At 40.2% G+C, this 14232-nt stretch overlaps 1 protein-coding gene across 1 annotated transcript in view; it reads left to right on the top strand.

Annotated features, from left to right (window-relative positions):
- The window catches only part of SUPT16H (SPT16 homolog, facilitates chromatin remodeling subunit), a 33648-nt gene that overhangs the window by 6213 nt on the left and 13203 nt on the right, over window positions 1-14232 (top strand). The window contains exons 2-10 of the mRNA XM_055289599.2: window positions 4858-4950; window positions 6544-6714; window positions 8098-8250; window positions 8777-8923; window positions 9317-9468; window positions 10228-10400; window positions 12139-12229; window positions 13499-13572; window positions 13703-13815. Of these exons, the coding sequence (XP_055145574.1) occupies window positions 4858-4950; window positions 6544-6714; window positions 8098-8250; window positions 8777-8923; window positions 9317-9468; window positions 10228-10400; window positions 12139-12229; window positions 13499-13572; window positions 13703-13815 (1167 nt within the window). The remainder of the gene's footprint in view (window positions 1-4857; window positions 4951-6543; window positions 6715-8097; window positions 8251-8776; window positions 8924-9316; window positions 9469-10227; window positions 10401-12138; window positions 12230-13498; window positions 13573-13702; window positions 13816-14232) is intronic.

Genomic DNA, 14232 nt, shown 5'->3' with positions numbered 1-14232 from the left:
ACCTCGGGACTTTCCAGTATTGGGTCCCTATATCCAACAGCCTCTGCTTTGTTTTTTCTTTAGCACATTTTCTCTAAGAACTTCCTAAGAAAAGATGGGCCAGGCGCAGTGGTTCGTTCACGTCTGTAATAGCATTTTGGGAGGCCGAGGTGGGCAGATCACTTAAGGCCAGGAGGTCAAGACCACCCTGGCCGACATGGCGAAACCCCATCTCTACTAAAAATACAGAAATTAACCGGGCATGGTGCCATATTCCTGTAATGCCAGCTACTTAGGAGGCTGAGGCACAAGAATCGCTTGAACCTAGGAGGCAGAGGCCACAGTGAGCTGAGATCGTGCCATTGCACTCCAACCTGGGCAACAGAGTGAGACTGTGTCTCAAAAAAGAATAAATAAAAAGCTCACCACTAGCTCCACTGTAACCCCATGCAAAAAAAAAAAAAAAAAAGGATGCATAGAATATAAATGTCTGCAGCCCTTGCATGTCTTAAAGTGTTAGTTTGCCCTCACTTTTGGTTAATAATATAGTTAACCAAAGTCAACTCTATTGGCTTTGTTAATGCAGTAGATATAAAATTCTGTGTTGAAAATCATTTTCTGCTCAGAATTTTGAAGCCATTATTTGGCTTCAAAGCTTTCAGTGTTACTTTTGAGAAGGCTGATATGATTGTTTCCAGTATACATACATAGCCTGTTCTCTCTGAAATTTAGAATCATCCCTTCTGTTTTGAAATTGCACAGCAATGTGCTTTGATATGTCTCTTTTGGGGAAATCCTTTTAGTCTCAAGCTCACATTCTTCAGTCCTAGGATAGTGCATTATTTGATCATTTTGGTCCTTGCATTTCCTTAGTGATGTCTTTTGTTTCTGAAATTCCTATTCAGTAAGGTTCAGACCTCTTTGGTTAAATCTGTTCATTGTTTATCTTTTTTTTTTTTTTTCTTTTTCTTTCTTTGAGACAGAGTGTCACTGTCGCCCAGACTGGAGTGCAGTGATGCAATCTCGGCTCGCTGCAACCTCCGCCTCCCAGGTTCAAGAGATTCTCCTGCCTCAGCCTCCCGAGTAGCTGGGATTACAGGTGCCTGCTACCATGCCCGGCTAATCCAGGTCTTCAAATGGCTAGTTTAGTTTGCTACTGAAATACGTATTCAAGTGCTTTTCCTTAGCCAACCATCATAAATTCACTGCACACAGAAGTGGTTTATTTATACTTCTTATTTCTTTACATAGAATATTAAAAGAGAAATACAAGGGTTTGGGATTTTATAATGATAATCATTTTTACTTCTTCAAGGACTTTTAAGTGAAACTGGCCTTTTTTCCTGAGTGTGTAGTAATGAGAAGTAGTTTGGCGCCACTACCTTGATTCATATAAAGGGACTAGCAGTTTTAACTACCATTACTATTTCACTATCATGAGAACTAATGATAAAACTTTTTACCAACCTGAAGGAAAACATTTCTTACTGAAAATCAATGGGGAAAGGCATGTAATTTCTGTGTAGTGACTTCTTTGCATAACATATTTTGTTGTGGTAGAGAAGTACAACAGAACACTCAGTTGCTATCATATATCCCTATTAACAAGCAGAAGCCTTAAAAATGTGGAAGAGTCTTATGTGTGCATTTATCTTGTCTTTATAGGGGAAGTCAGAATTATAGCTCAGAATGACCAGTCTTTTGGCTTTATAGAGCTGTTGAAGAGTATCTGATGGTTGGAGAACTCACACATCTTGATTTCAAAACTTACTACAAAGCTATAGTAATCAAAACATCATGGTACTGGCCTAAGGATAGGCATATAGAAGAGTGGAATAAACGTGAAAATTCAGAAATAAATCCTCACGTTTATGGTCATTTTATTTTTGACAGGGATGTCAAGATAATTCAATGAGAAATGAATAGTCTTTTCAACAAATGGTGTTGTAATAACTAGATATTCAATGTAAAAGAATGAAGTTGGGTTAGTCCTTAGACCATACAAAAAAATTAATTGAAAGTGAATCATAGACCTAACTGAAGCTAAAGCTATGAAACCCTTGTAGAAGTATAAAGTAAATCTGAGTGACCTTGAATTAGGCAGAAACTTCTTAGATATGACACTAAAAGCACAAGAAAATAGATAGGCCAGGCACAGTGGCTCACACCTGTGATCCTAGCATTTTGGGAGGCCAAGGCAGGCGGATCACTTGAGGTTAGGAGTTCAAGACCAGCCTGGCCAACGTGGCAAAACCTAGTCTCTACTAAAAATACAAAAATTAGCCGGGCATGGGGCAGGTGCCTGGAGTCCCAACTACTTGGGATGCTGAAGCACGAGAATTGCTTGAACCCAGGAGGCGGAGGTTGCAGTGAGCCGAGATCGTGCCACTGCACTCCAGCCTGGGGGATAGAATGAGACTCTGTCTCCAAAATAAAAAAGAAAATAGATAAATTGTACCACTTCAAAATTAGAAACTTTTGTCCGGGCATGGTGGCTCACGCCTGTAATCCCAGCACTTTGGGAGGCCGAGGCGGTTGGATCACCAGGTCAGGAGATTGAGACCATCCTGGCTAACACGGTGAAACCCCGTCTCTACTAAAAACATAAAAAAATTAGCCGGGCGTGGTGGCAGGCTCCTGTAGTCCCAGCTACTCGGGAGGCTGAGGCAGGAGAATGGCATCAACCCAGGAGGCGGAGCTTGCAGTGATCCGAGATGGCGCCATTGCACTGTAGCCTGGGCGACAGAGGTGAAAATAAAATGCACAGAATGGGAGAAAATGTCTGCAGATCCTGATAAGGGACTTGTGTCTAGAATATAAAAACTCTTACAGCTCAATAATAAAGCAACAATTCAGCTACAAAATGGCAGAGGATCTGAACAGGCATTTCTCCAACAGGTATACAGTTGTCAGTAAACAAATGAAATGATGCTCAACATCATTAGCCATCAGAGAAATGAAATCAAAACTACAGTGAGGGCCGGGCGTGGTGGCTCATGCCTGTAATCACAGCACTTCAGGAGGCCATGTGGGGGCAGATCACTTGAGGTCAGGAGTTTGAGACCAGCCTGGCCAACATGGTGAAACCCCGTCTCTACTAAAAAATATAAAAATTAGCTGGGCGTGGTGGTGCATACCTGAAGTCCCAGCTACTTGGGAGGCTGAGGCACAAGAATCGCTTGAACCTGGGAGGCGGAGGTTGCAGTGAGCCAAGTTTGCACCACTGCACTCCAGCCTGGGTGATAGAGCGAGACTCTGTCTCAAAAGAAAAAAAGAAAGCAGGATACTAATTTACACTCATTATATGGCTGTCATCAAAATGACATAAAAACTGTTGGTTAATGTGGAAAAATTGGAACCTTGATACATTCTTAGGAATGTGAAATATTGACTAGTGCAGTCATGGTGAGAAACAGTCTGATGATTCCTCGAAAAGTTAACCATATGACCCAGCAGTTCATCTCCTAGGTATATACCCAAGAGAAATGTCCATACAAAACATATTCAGATGTTCGTGGCAACATTTTTTACAATAGCCAGAAAGTGAAAACCCAAGTGTCCTGCAACTGATGAATGGATGGATAAAATGTGGTATATCTACACAATGAAATATTCAGCAGTAAAAGGGAATGAAGTATTGATGCGTTCCACAACACAGATGAACCTTGAAAACAAGTGAAAGAAGCCAGACACAAAGGCCACATTTTATTTGATTCCATGTACATGAATTGTCCAGAATAGACAAATCCATAGAGACAGGTTAGTGGTTGTCTAGGGCTGAGATGGAGATAGGGGGAGTTGGGGAATGATTGTACTCAAGGACACAGAGTTTGTTTTTGGAGAGATTAAAATGTTCCAAAATTGTGATGGTTGCATAATTCTGCTAAAAATCATTACATTGTATACTTTTGAATTTTATGTGAATTCTGTCTCAATAAAGCTTTTTAAAAAAATAAAGAACTCCCGTTTCTCCATCAGCCAGGAAGGACATTGGTATTGAGGTTGACAAAACCTCTAAGGACAAAAACTACCATGGCTTCCAGTGCTTTCATGAAACCTCAGATTATGTGGCCTTCTGGCCAGGCATCTGTGATTTCATGTTGTTGAAGTGTTCATTTTGCCCTGGGGTTACATCTCTCTATTAAAATTTCTGTGGCTGAACCAAAAAAGAAGGCATATGTAGATTTCTGCATAAATTTTGACTCCTTGAAAGATTCTGAGATGAAGGTGGCTTATCTTTGAGAGTGCAAGATGATTTTGGAATATAAAAAATTAGTTTGGGCCAGGTATGGTGGCTTATGCCTGTAATTCCAGCACTTCGGGAGGCTGAAGCAGGTGGATCACCTGAAGTCAGGAGTTTGAGACCAGCCTGGCCCACATAGTGAAACCCTGTCTCTACTAAAAATACAAAAAATTAGCCAGGCGTGGTGGTGGGCACCTGTAATCCTAGCTACTGGGAAGGCTGAGGCAGGAGAATTGCTTGAACCCAGGAGGCAGAGGTTGCAGTGAGCCAAGATTGCACCATTGCATTCCAGCCTGGGCAACAAGATCGAAACTCCGTCTCAAAAATAAATAATAAAATTTTTAAAAATAAAATATTTCTTTGAATTACATAGGACGTTTGTCACTGATGTGTGTTCTTGAACTATGAAACATAGATCTGGGGGCTAAGGAAAAATTCGTCTTGATATTTATCAACAATTAGCAAGTACTGTAAAAACAAAAAATAGAATAGCTGTAAGACTGCCAAGCAGGCATGTACCTTAAACTTGAAATTTCTATCAGGAAAAAATTATGCATGTCCTAAGTAAATATTGAAGTCTGTATTCCTGTTTTGCTAGTGTGAAAAATTAAGTGATGATTACCCACTCTTTTCAGAAAGGAGAAGATGAGTATGCCAACGTTGATGCCATTGTTGTATCAGTGGGTGTTGATGAAGAAATTGTTTATGCCAAATCAACTGCCTTACAGGTGAGAGATTTACAGCAATTTTTAGCACTTAGAGTTGTTGGATTATCTGCTGCACTGTTCAGTATGGTAGCCACATTAAAAATTAAATTCCTGGCTGGGTGCAGTGGCTCATGCCTGTAATCCCAGCACTTCGGGAGGCCGAGGCAGGTGGATTGCTTGAGCCCGGGAGTTCAAGACCAGCTTGGGCAACATGGCAAAACCCTGTCTTTACAAGAAATACAAAAAAATTAACCAGGTGTGGGGGTGTGCACCTGTAGTCCCAGCTACTCAGGAGGCTGAGATGGGAGGATGGCATGAGCCCAGGAGGTAGAGGTTGCAGTAAGCCAAGATTGCACCGCTGCATTCCAGCCTGGGCAACACAGTGAGACCCTGTCTCTTAAAAAAATTTCAGGCCGGGCACGGTGGCTCACGCCTGTAATCACTGCACTTTGGGAGGCCGAGGCGGGCGGATCACAAGGTCAGGAGATCGACACCACTGTGAAACCGTGTCTCTACTAAAAATACAAAAAAAATTAGCTGGGCGCAGTAGCAGCCGCCTGTAGTCCCAGCTACTCAGGAGGCTGAGGCAGGAGAATGGCGTGAACCCGGGAGGCGAAGCTTGCAGTGAGCCGAGATCGCGCCACTGCACTCCAGCCTGGGTGACAGAGCGAGACTGTCTCAAAAAAAAAAAAAAAAAAAAAAATTTTTTCAATTTCTCAGTCCCATCAGTTGTGTTTCTGGTACTCGGCAGTGGCTACCATATTGGACAGAGCAGATAAATGGTATTTTCACCATCACATAAAGTTTAATTGGACTTAGCAGTGATTTAGGACATAAGGAAAAAGAAGTATTAATAATCAATATGGATTTAGCTGCTATAACACAAAAACCTAAGTAACAGCGAGTTAAACAAAATATTCTTTTCCTTATGTATAGTCTTCACGGACCCAGGCTTTTTCCAGTTCTCTGTTCTGCCACTCAAAGAACATAGCCCTCTTGCACATGGTACAGAATGGCTTCTAGAACTCCAGGTGTTTCATCTACATTCCAAGCAAAAAGAGAGAGACAGGGAAGAAAACAGGAGGCCACCTTTTCTTTTTAAGAAGACTTGCTTGAAGCTCCACACAGTACTTCCATTTTTGACTTATTGGCCAAAATTTGATCTTAAAGACCATACTTACCTGAAAGGAAGGTAAAATATCAGTTCTTTGAGAAGGAGAAATGAATAATTGGTAGGCAACTGGTAATTGAGGAGGTAGTAACGCAGGGGTCTGTATCACTCTGTCCCTTGTTTTATGCATTTCTGTATTACTAAACATTGATATACTTCCTATAAACAAATTGTTCAACTGATATGATGGTTTTAATTATAGAAAGTTCAAGCATATAAACGTAGAGAAAGTAATACATTGAACCCCATTGTCCTGTTCTAATAAATTGTCAGTTCTTGGCCGATCTTGCTTAATTTGTATCCACTCCAGACTCCCCAGCCTGATTACCTTGGAGTTAATTTCAGACATGTTATTTTTGTCTATAAGTATTTCTATATATCTATATGAGTCCATTAATTTTTGTATCTGTAAATACCATTGTCACTGTTTTCTTTTTCCATAGACATGGCTCTTTGGTTACGAACTAACTGATACTATCATGGTCTTTTGTGATGACAAAATCATCTTTATGGCCAGCAAGAAAAAAGTGGAGTTCTTGAAACAGATTGCCAACACTAAGGGCAATGAGAATGCTAATGGAGCCCCTGCCATCACACTGCTAATACGAGAAAAGGTCAGGATTAATAAGAATGTGTCATAAATGTGGAAGAATCTTCAAAAGGGATGAACAGAAATGTCTTATAGGAGTTTGAAAGAATGCGCAGGGGAAATTATAGGTGGCTGTGCTTGTAATTACAAAGTTCTGTCATGTCTTCATTGTTAGGAGGAAAAGAATTCAATAATCCTATCAGTTCTGCAGCAAAACAAATGAGCTATGAAATTCTGGTGAACACTGATTTTGTCTCCATTCTTGAGGACACTTAGTTTGTTTTCATCTGTGTGCCTTAATTAGAGCAAATAACCTTAAATGTCCTTAAGGAAACTTAGATATACATCATTTCCAGTTTTTATCAAATGTGAATTTTTTTTATCATACTGCCCACCTAACATAGGATGTTTTCTCAGAATATTGTTCACTTATGTGTTTGAGTTTCTTAACTGTTCCTGAAGAAAAAGAATAGTTGTATCAGGTGTGGTGGCACACAGCTGTAGTCCCAGCTACTCAGGAGGCTGAGATGGGAGGATTGCTTGAGCCCAGGTGTTTGAGACCAGCCTGGGCAACGTGAGACCCCTTCTCTTAAAAAAAGGAATAGTCTGGTCAACTTATGGCAGCACTTTCACCTGAGTATATAAAAATATCTAAAGAAATGTTTTGCTCACTTTTGGTATATTGCAGTCTTCCTTAAAGATGGGAAGGCATCTTACAGGTGGGCCAGGCATGGTGGCTCACAGCTGTAATCCCAATACTTTGAGAGGCCGAGGCGAGCACTTGAGCGCAGGAGTTCCAGATGAGCCTGGGCAACATGACAAAACCCCATCTCTATAAAAAATACAAAAATTATTCAGGAAGGCTGGCTGCAGTGGATCACTTGAGGTCGGGAGTTCAAGACCGTCCTGGGCAAGATAACAAAACCCCATCTCTACTAAAAATAAAAAAATTAGCCGGCATGTTGTCACACACCTGTAATCCCAGCTACTCGGGAGGCTGAGGCATGAGAATCACTTGAACCTGAGAGGCTGAGGTTGCAGTGAGTGTAGATTGCGCCGCTGCATCCGCTGCACTCCAGCCTGGCAACAGAGCAAGTCTGTCTCAAAAAAAAAAAAAAAAAATTTATCCAGGCATGGTGGCATGAACCTGTAGTCCCAGCTGCTTGGGAGGCCAAGGCAGGAGGATTGCTTGAACTTGGGAGTTCGAGGTTGCAGTGAGCTGTGATCACACCACTGTGCTCTACTCTGAGGGTAGTAGAGCAAGACCCTGTCTCTTTAAAAATAAAAAGTAGGTGGGGATGGGAGGAGAATTTATTTTTTCCATAGTTTAGAATAATCTTCTACCTGTTACTGGTAAAACATATGTGTCTAATGAACAGAGCCCTTTTCTTCCCTATGACACTGACAGAATGAAAGTAATAAGAGTAGCTTTGATAAAATGATTGAAGCCATTAAAGAAAGCAAGAATGGCAAGAAGATTGGAGTGTTCAGCAAAGACAAATTCCCTGGAGAGTTCATGAAGAGCTGGAATGACTGCCTCAACAAAGAAGGCTTTGACAAAGTAAGAATACTACTGGAAATAGCAAATCAAGAGTTGAGAAGACAGAAATGTGATGGGCTTCCATAACAGATAGTGCAGGATGTTTGTTTTGGGAAAATTGTATGTTTGTTTACATTTTATCCCCTTTGGCTGAGCAGTGTGCCAGTTTTACTTTCCAGCCGGTAGATAGGACATTCAGGAGATAGTCCAGCCACTTTAGAGTTGGAAACAAAATTTCTTTTAAAAAAAAAAAAAAAGTTTTTTTTCCCTGCCTTTCTTCCATCTGCCTTTACAAAAAACATCTAGAGAGGGCAGTTTACATTTTAAGTGGCACATTAGCTTAACACCTCTTGTAATACACACAATGACCTGGCAAAGAGCTATTTCAAATGTTTATTCAGTTCAAGAACAGAGTATTTGAATATTCTGCAAACCAGTGATAGTTTGCTAAATAACAAATATCACTGGTAATATTCAAATTGGAGAGATGTATTTATTTTGTAATTCTGTATTTGCATGTTAGAAACTCTTGTCACTTTGACTGCAGATAGATATCAGTGCAGTTGTGGCATATACCATCGCTGTAAAGGAGGATGGGGAGCTCACCCTAATGAAGAAAGCAGCCAGCATCACTTCTGAAGTCTTCAACAAATTCTTCAAGGAAAGAGTCATGGAAATAGTTGATGCAGATGAGGTAAATAGAGATGAGAGGGTCTTTTTACTGTTTTAATGAAGCAGTAATAAGTCTACCATACAAATCTGTTGGTGTGTCTTCAGCTGCCTTTGAAATTAAGACTGACACTTAAGTTGGTGGTAATTACATCATCTCCCTTTCAAAATAATGGTAAGCCTGCATTGTGTTTTCTTGAAGTAACCTATTATTTTACTTGAGAATCATAGGAATAGCTGTAAGTCCTACATATTGTTCTCCAAATGTGTTTTGCCTGCATACCAATATATTACCTGGTGCATAAATCATTTCCTAAGACTTACACAAGGATACATTTTGTCTTCAAATCATAGTGTCCACACACCCCGCTTTGCTACCGTCTAGTAAGTGTTACTTTATTTCTGGATGCTCTTACAGAAAGTTCGACACAGCAAACTGGCTGAGTCTGTGGAAAAGGCCATTGAAGAGAAAAAATACCTTGCTGGGGCAGACCCTTCTACTGTGGAAATGTGTTACCCTCCTATCATTCAGAGTGGTGGCAACTATAATCTCAAGTTCAGTGTGGTGAGGTAAGTATATGAAGACTTCATAATATAGCATTTTGACTTTAGCCTATTTTTTCTTTTTGTTAAATCTGTACAAATTTGTGGGGTACATTGAAATTTGGCTACAAGTATATAATGTATAGTGTCACCAAGTCATTATCTTGGGTGTCCATCACCCAGGTGCAATACATTTTTGTTAAGTATAGTCACCCTACTCTGCTGTCAAACACTGAATTTATTCCTTCTATCTTACTTTATGTTTGCACCTTTTAACCCACTTCTTTTCATCCTCACCTGCCCCCCACACACTTACCAGTCTCTGTTATCTATTTTTTTCCCTCTCTATCTCCATGTAATCCAATTTTTTAGTTCCCACATATAAGTGAGAACATTCAGTGTTTGTCCTTTTATGTCTGGCTTATTTAACTTAAGACTAATTACAATTCACAATTCATAGAGGACTAGTGTATAAGTGACTCCTCACAACCCCACAATTAGACTATAATGTATACAATTCAGGACATAATTTGCATTTTTATAATCCAGTACTCACTTTCTCACTGAATTTCTATCCTAAAAGTTTTGGTCACTGACTTTTACTCCAGAGCCTTTATAAACTGGTTTGTTTATTTAAAACAAAACACAAAAAGTTTAGGTCCTTATTCAGCCACGGCTTTGGAATATGGCAGGGAAAAGTAATGATTATTGATACTGTGTCCCATTAATACCAAGGACTTCGCTTGTTTTGGTAATGAAATGTTTTCTTTCTTTGTTGGTCTCTAGTGACAAGAATCATATGCATTTTGGGGCTATCACTTGTGCCATGGGTATTCGCTTCAAGTCTTACTGCTCCAACCTTGTTCGCACTTTGATGGTTGATCCTTCTCAGGAAGTTCAAGAAAATTATAACTTTTTACTCCAGCTTCAAGAGGAGCTGCTGAAGGAATTAAGACATGGTGAGGTGCCTTAGAAAAGGAGGTTTGGAAGTTATGTAACAAAAATGTCATTGGCCAGGAGCTGTAGGTCACACCTGTAATCCCTACACTGGGAGGCTGAGGCAGGAGGATCGCTTGAATCCAAGAGTTCGAGACCAGCCGGGGCAATGAGGCCCCCATCTCTACAAGAAATTTAAAATGAAAAAATTAGTTGGGCATGGTGGTGCACGCCTGTGGTCCCAGCGACTCAGACTGAAGTTGGGGAGGATCACTTGATCCTGAGTGGTCAAGGCTGCAGTGAGTTGCGATTATACCTCGGCAGTGAGCCATGATTGCGCCATTGCACTCCAGCCTGGGAAATGTCATTAGTGTTATGTTTATGTCTCTGAGGCTGTCATATTAAAAACAGAATAAGATTTACAAATGTTGAATCATCCTAGCATGTAGGTCTTGAATCTGCATTTCTTTCAAGCATGAGTGATCATTGTGGTTTACATTGATGTTTATAGAAACCTCTCTGATTTGTTAGGCCCTCTATGTCCGGATCTTCACAAAATACCTTGGCTTTATTACTATTCCTTAGTTATAGAAAGTTCTGAGAACTAGTATCTCTACCAACAGGATATATAATGTTAATCCTACATCAAAACAATACGAAGGATACTGAGCTTCCAGACGCCATTTTTCCACACGATCTCTAAGTCGGTCTTAAGAAGTCCTATTGGAAATGATAGCCATAGATAGTTTAATGAAGATAAAGATCCCTCTGAGGCCACCATATCTAGACTACTTTTTAGCTTGACATACCCATTCATAGTCTAGATCCTGAAAAATTAAGGCCACAGCCCTCATAACAATAATTCACTCATTTAGTGATAAATGGAACAGGCCCACCACAAGGATCTGTTTTTGGAAATGTATAATAACTTTAATGTGATACCATTTATCAACTCTTGAAGTATTTTATTAAGACCAACTGGTGTTCCACTGTCCTCCTGGATCAGTGATTCTCAAATAGTATGATTAAGAATGGGGTCGAGGTTGGGGCCGGGGCCGGGTGTGGTGGCTCAAGCCTGTGATCCCAGCACTTTGGGAGGCCGAGGTAGGCGGATCATGAAGTCAGGACCATCCTGGCTAACACAGTGAAACCCCATCTACTAAAAATACAAAAAAATTAGCCGGGCGTGGTGGCAGGTGCCTGTAGTCTCAGCTACTCGGGAGGCTGAGGCAGAAGAAAGGCGTGAATCCGGGAGGTGCAGCTTGCAGTAAAGCAGGATCACGCCACTGCACTCCAGCCTGGGCAACAGAGCGAGACTCCATCTCAAAAAAAAAAAAAGAATGGGGCCTGGTGGAGTGATTCACACCTGTAATTCCTGCACTTTGGGAGGCCAAGGTGGGAGGATTGCTTGAGTCCAGTTTGATACCAGCCTGGGCAACATGGCAGACCATGTCTCTACAAAAAATAAAAAATTAGCTGGGCATAGTGGCGTGTGCCTATAGTCCCAGTTACTTGGGTGGCTGAGGTGAGAGGATCATTGAGTCTGGGAGGTCAGGGCTGCAGTGAGCCGTAATCATGCTACTGCATTCCAGCCTGGGTGACAGAGTGAGAACTTGTCTCAAAAAAAGAAAAAAGTAAGTGGACTATTTAGTTCACACTTTGAGAAACACTGCTTTAGGGGACATAAATTTTGATTTTAAAATGTTACTGAGTTTTTTTCCTAAAAGATATTTTAATATCTCCTTTGTGTCTTGTTATTAGGTGTGAAGATATGTGACGTATATAACGCTGTCATGGACGTGGTTAAAAAGCAGAAGCCAGAACTGCTGAACAAAATTACCAAAAACCTAGGGTATGCCATGATGTGTATTGTCATTCTTGAGTCAGTTTTCAATTAGACTGTCAGTGGTCAGTCTAATTTCTTTAGGCTAATTGATTGAGCCAACATTTATGGACTAGCAAACTATACTATGTGCCAGGCACATGATGCTATCGGAGAAAGTAAGACAGATGTAAATTCTCCCAAGTGTATAAGAGAGATTTTTCTAGACCAGTGTGGTGTTCCAGCCCGTAGGTGTTCCAGGATCTAATTACAGATGTTGGGAAATACTATTAATATATACTATATTTCCTCTCTCCATGCACATTTGCAACTTAAGTACTCTGAGATGTCCTAATATTTTATTGAGATAGGGTCTCACTCTGTCCAGGCTGGAGTGCAGTGGTGCAGTCATGTCTCGCTGCAGTCTAGACCTTCTGGGCTCCAGCAATCCTCCCATCTCAGCTCCCCCAGTAACTGGGACCAAGGCACGTGCCACCACACCCAGCTCATTTTTTTATTTTTTGTAGAAACAGAGTCTCACTATGTTGCCCAGGCTGGTCTTGACCTCCTGGGCTCAAGCAGTCCTCCCATCTTGATCTCCCAAATTGCTGGGATTACAGATGTGAGCCACTGTCCCTGGCTGTTTGTTTTTTTTTGTTTTTGTTTTGGTTTTAGTTTTTGTCTCTTCATTCAATCCAGCGTATTTCTCAAATGTATTTTATACATTTCTCAAATGTATTTTATCACTGAACATCTAGAAATACCTAATAACGTGTTATGGAACAAAGGACATTTTGGGAAACAAAGCTTTATGTAGGCACTCTCTTTAGATGAAAACTAGTCTGTGGTATATAGTTTCTAGACTTCTCTCATGGAAATATATACCTATATAACAAGTCTTACGAATCTGGTTACCACTGTTCCACTAAAAATTGCCCCTTTTAATCTAGTAATTACTGTCTTAGTAATGTACCCCTTAATAATCTCTATGTTGTTTATAGGAATACTACTGACTTGATTTTATGGTAGAAGGTTAAAGTTTAAATGTGAGCAAATAAGCTAAAAGTAAAAAGGCTTGATATAATCAATTAGGAAATTATTTTTCGCCATGGGATTATACAGCATGTTTAGAGGCCAAAGACTGTCTTTGAATCCTCTTTTCTAACTGAGCGGTCAGCAGGGGTAAATCATTTCAAACATGTTTGCCTGTCTTATCGTGAAAGTTGAAATGAACATATTATACTTGATCCATGTTAGAGATCTTTAGCCTTTTGCTGATGTTTGTCTGTTTCTTTTCAGATTTGGGATGGGAATTGAATTCCGTGAAGGCTCCCTAGTAATCAATAGTAAAAATCAATACAAACTGAAGAAAGGTAAGTTTCACATACAATAGGAAAATACTTTTGTGAGTTATTTCGTTTAGCTTTATCTTCTTTTAGGCATATGTCTCACACCTCTCCACATTGTCACAGCCATAGACTGATCCTTGTTTTGCTGTTTTAGGAATGGTTTTCAGCATCAATTTAGGATTCTCAGACCTGACTAACAAGGAGGGGAAAAAGCCAGAAGAGAAAACCTATGCCCTGTTCATTGGTGACACAGTGCTTGTGGATGAGGTGTGTATTGTCTCTAAACTTTGGAGTCTTCATGAACTAACTTTGGAGGCATGTTTGTGGACCCTGTGGTTTTTTTCTTGCTTTGTTAAATGCTAGCTAAGGGAAAGAATCCATGTGACAGCCTAACCTAATGCAGCTAGGAATAGAGACTGTAGCCCAGGTATAGGGAATGATTTAAACCATTAAATCATATTGTCATATTGTGGCTTGAACCGTGATAATGATAATATCAAGAACTAATACTAATAATTAACCGATTATTCTTTTTTCTTTTTAATAACAGCTTTATTGAGCTACAATTCACATACAATTCACCCACTTAATATGTACAATTTAGTGATTTTTAGTATACTCACATTTGTGTGACCATCACTACAATCTAATTTGAAAATATTTTCATCACCTCAGGAAAGAACC

The sequence above is a fragment of the Symphalangus syndactylus genome, chromosome 8 (assembly GCF_028878055.3).
Source record: "Symphalangus syndactylus isolate Jambi chromosome 8, NHGRI_mSymSyn1-v2.1_pri, whole genome shotgun sequence".
Lineage (NCBI taxonomy): Eukaryota > Metazoa > Chordata > Mammalia > Primates > Hylobatidae > Symphalangus > Symphalangus syndactylus.
Note: the sequence above shows the minus strand (reverse complement) of the source record. Positions and strands in the feature narration are given on the sequence as shown.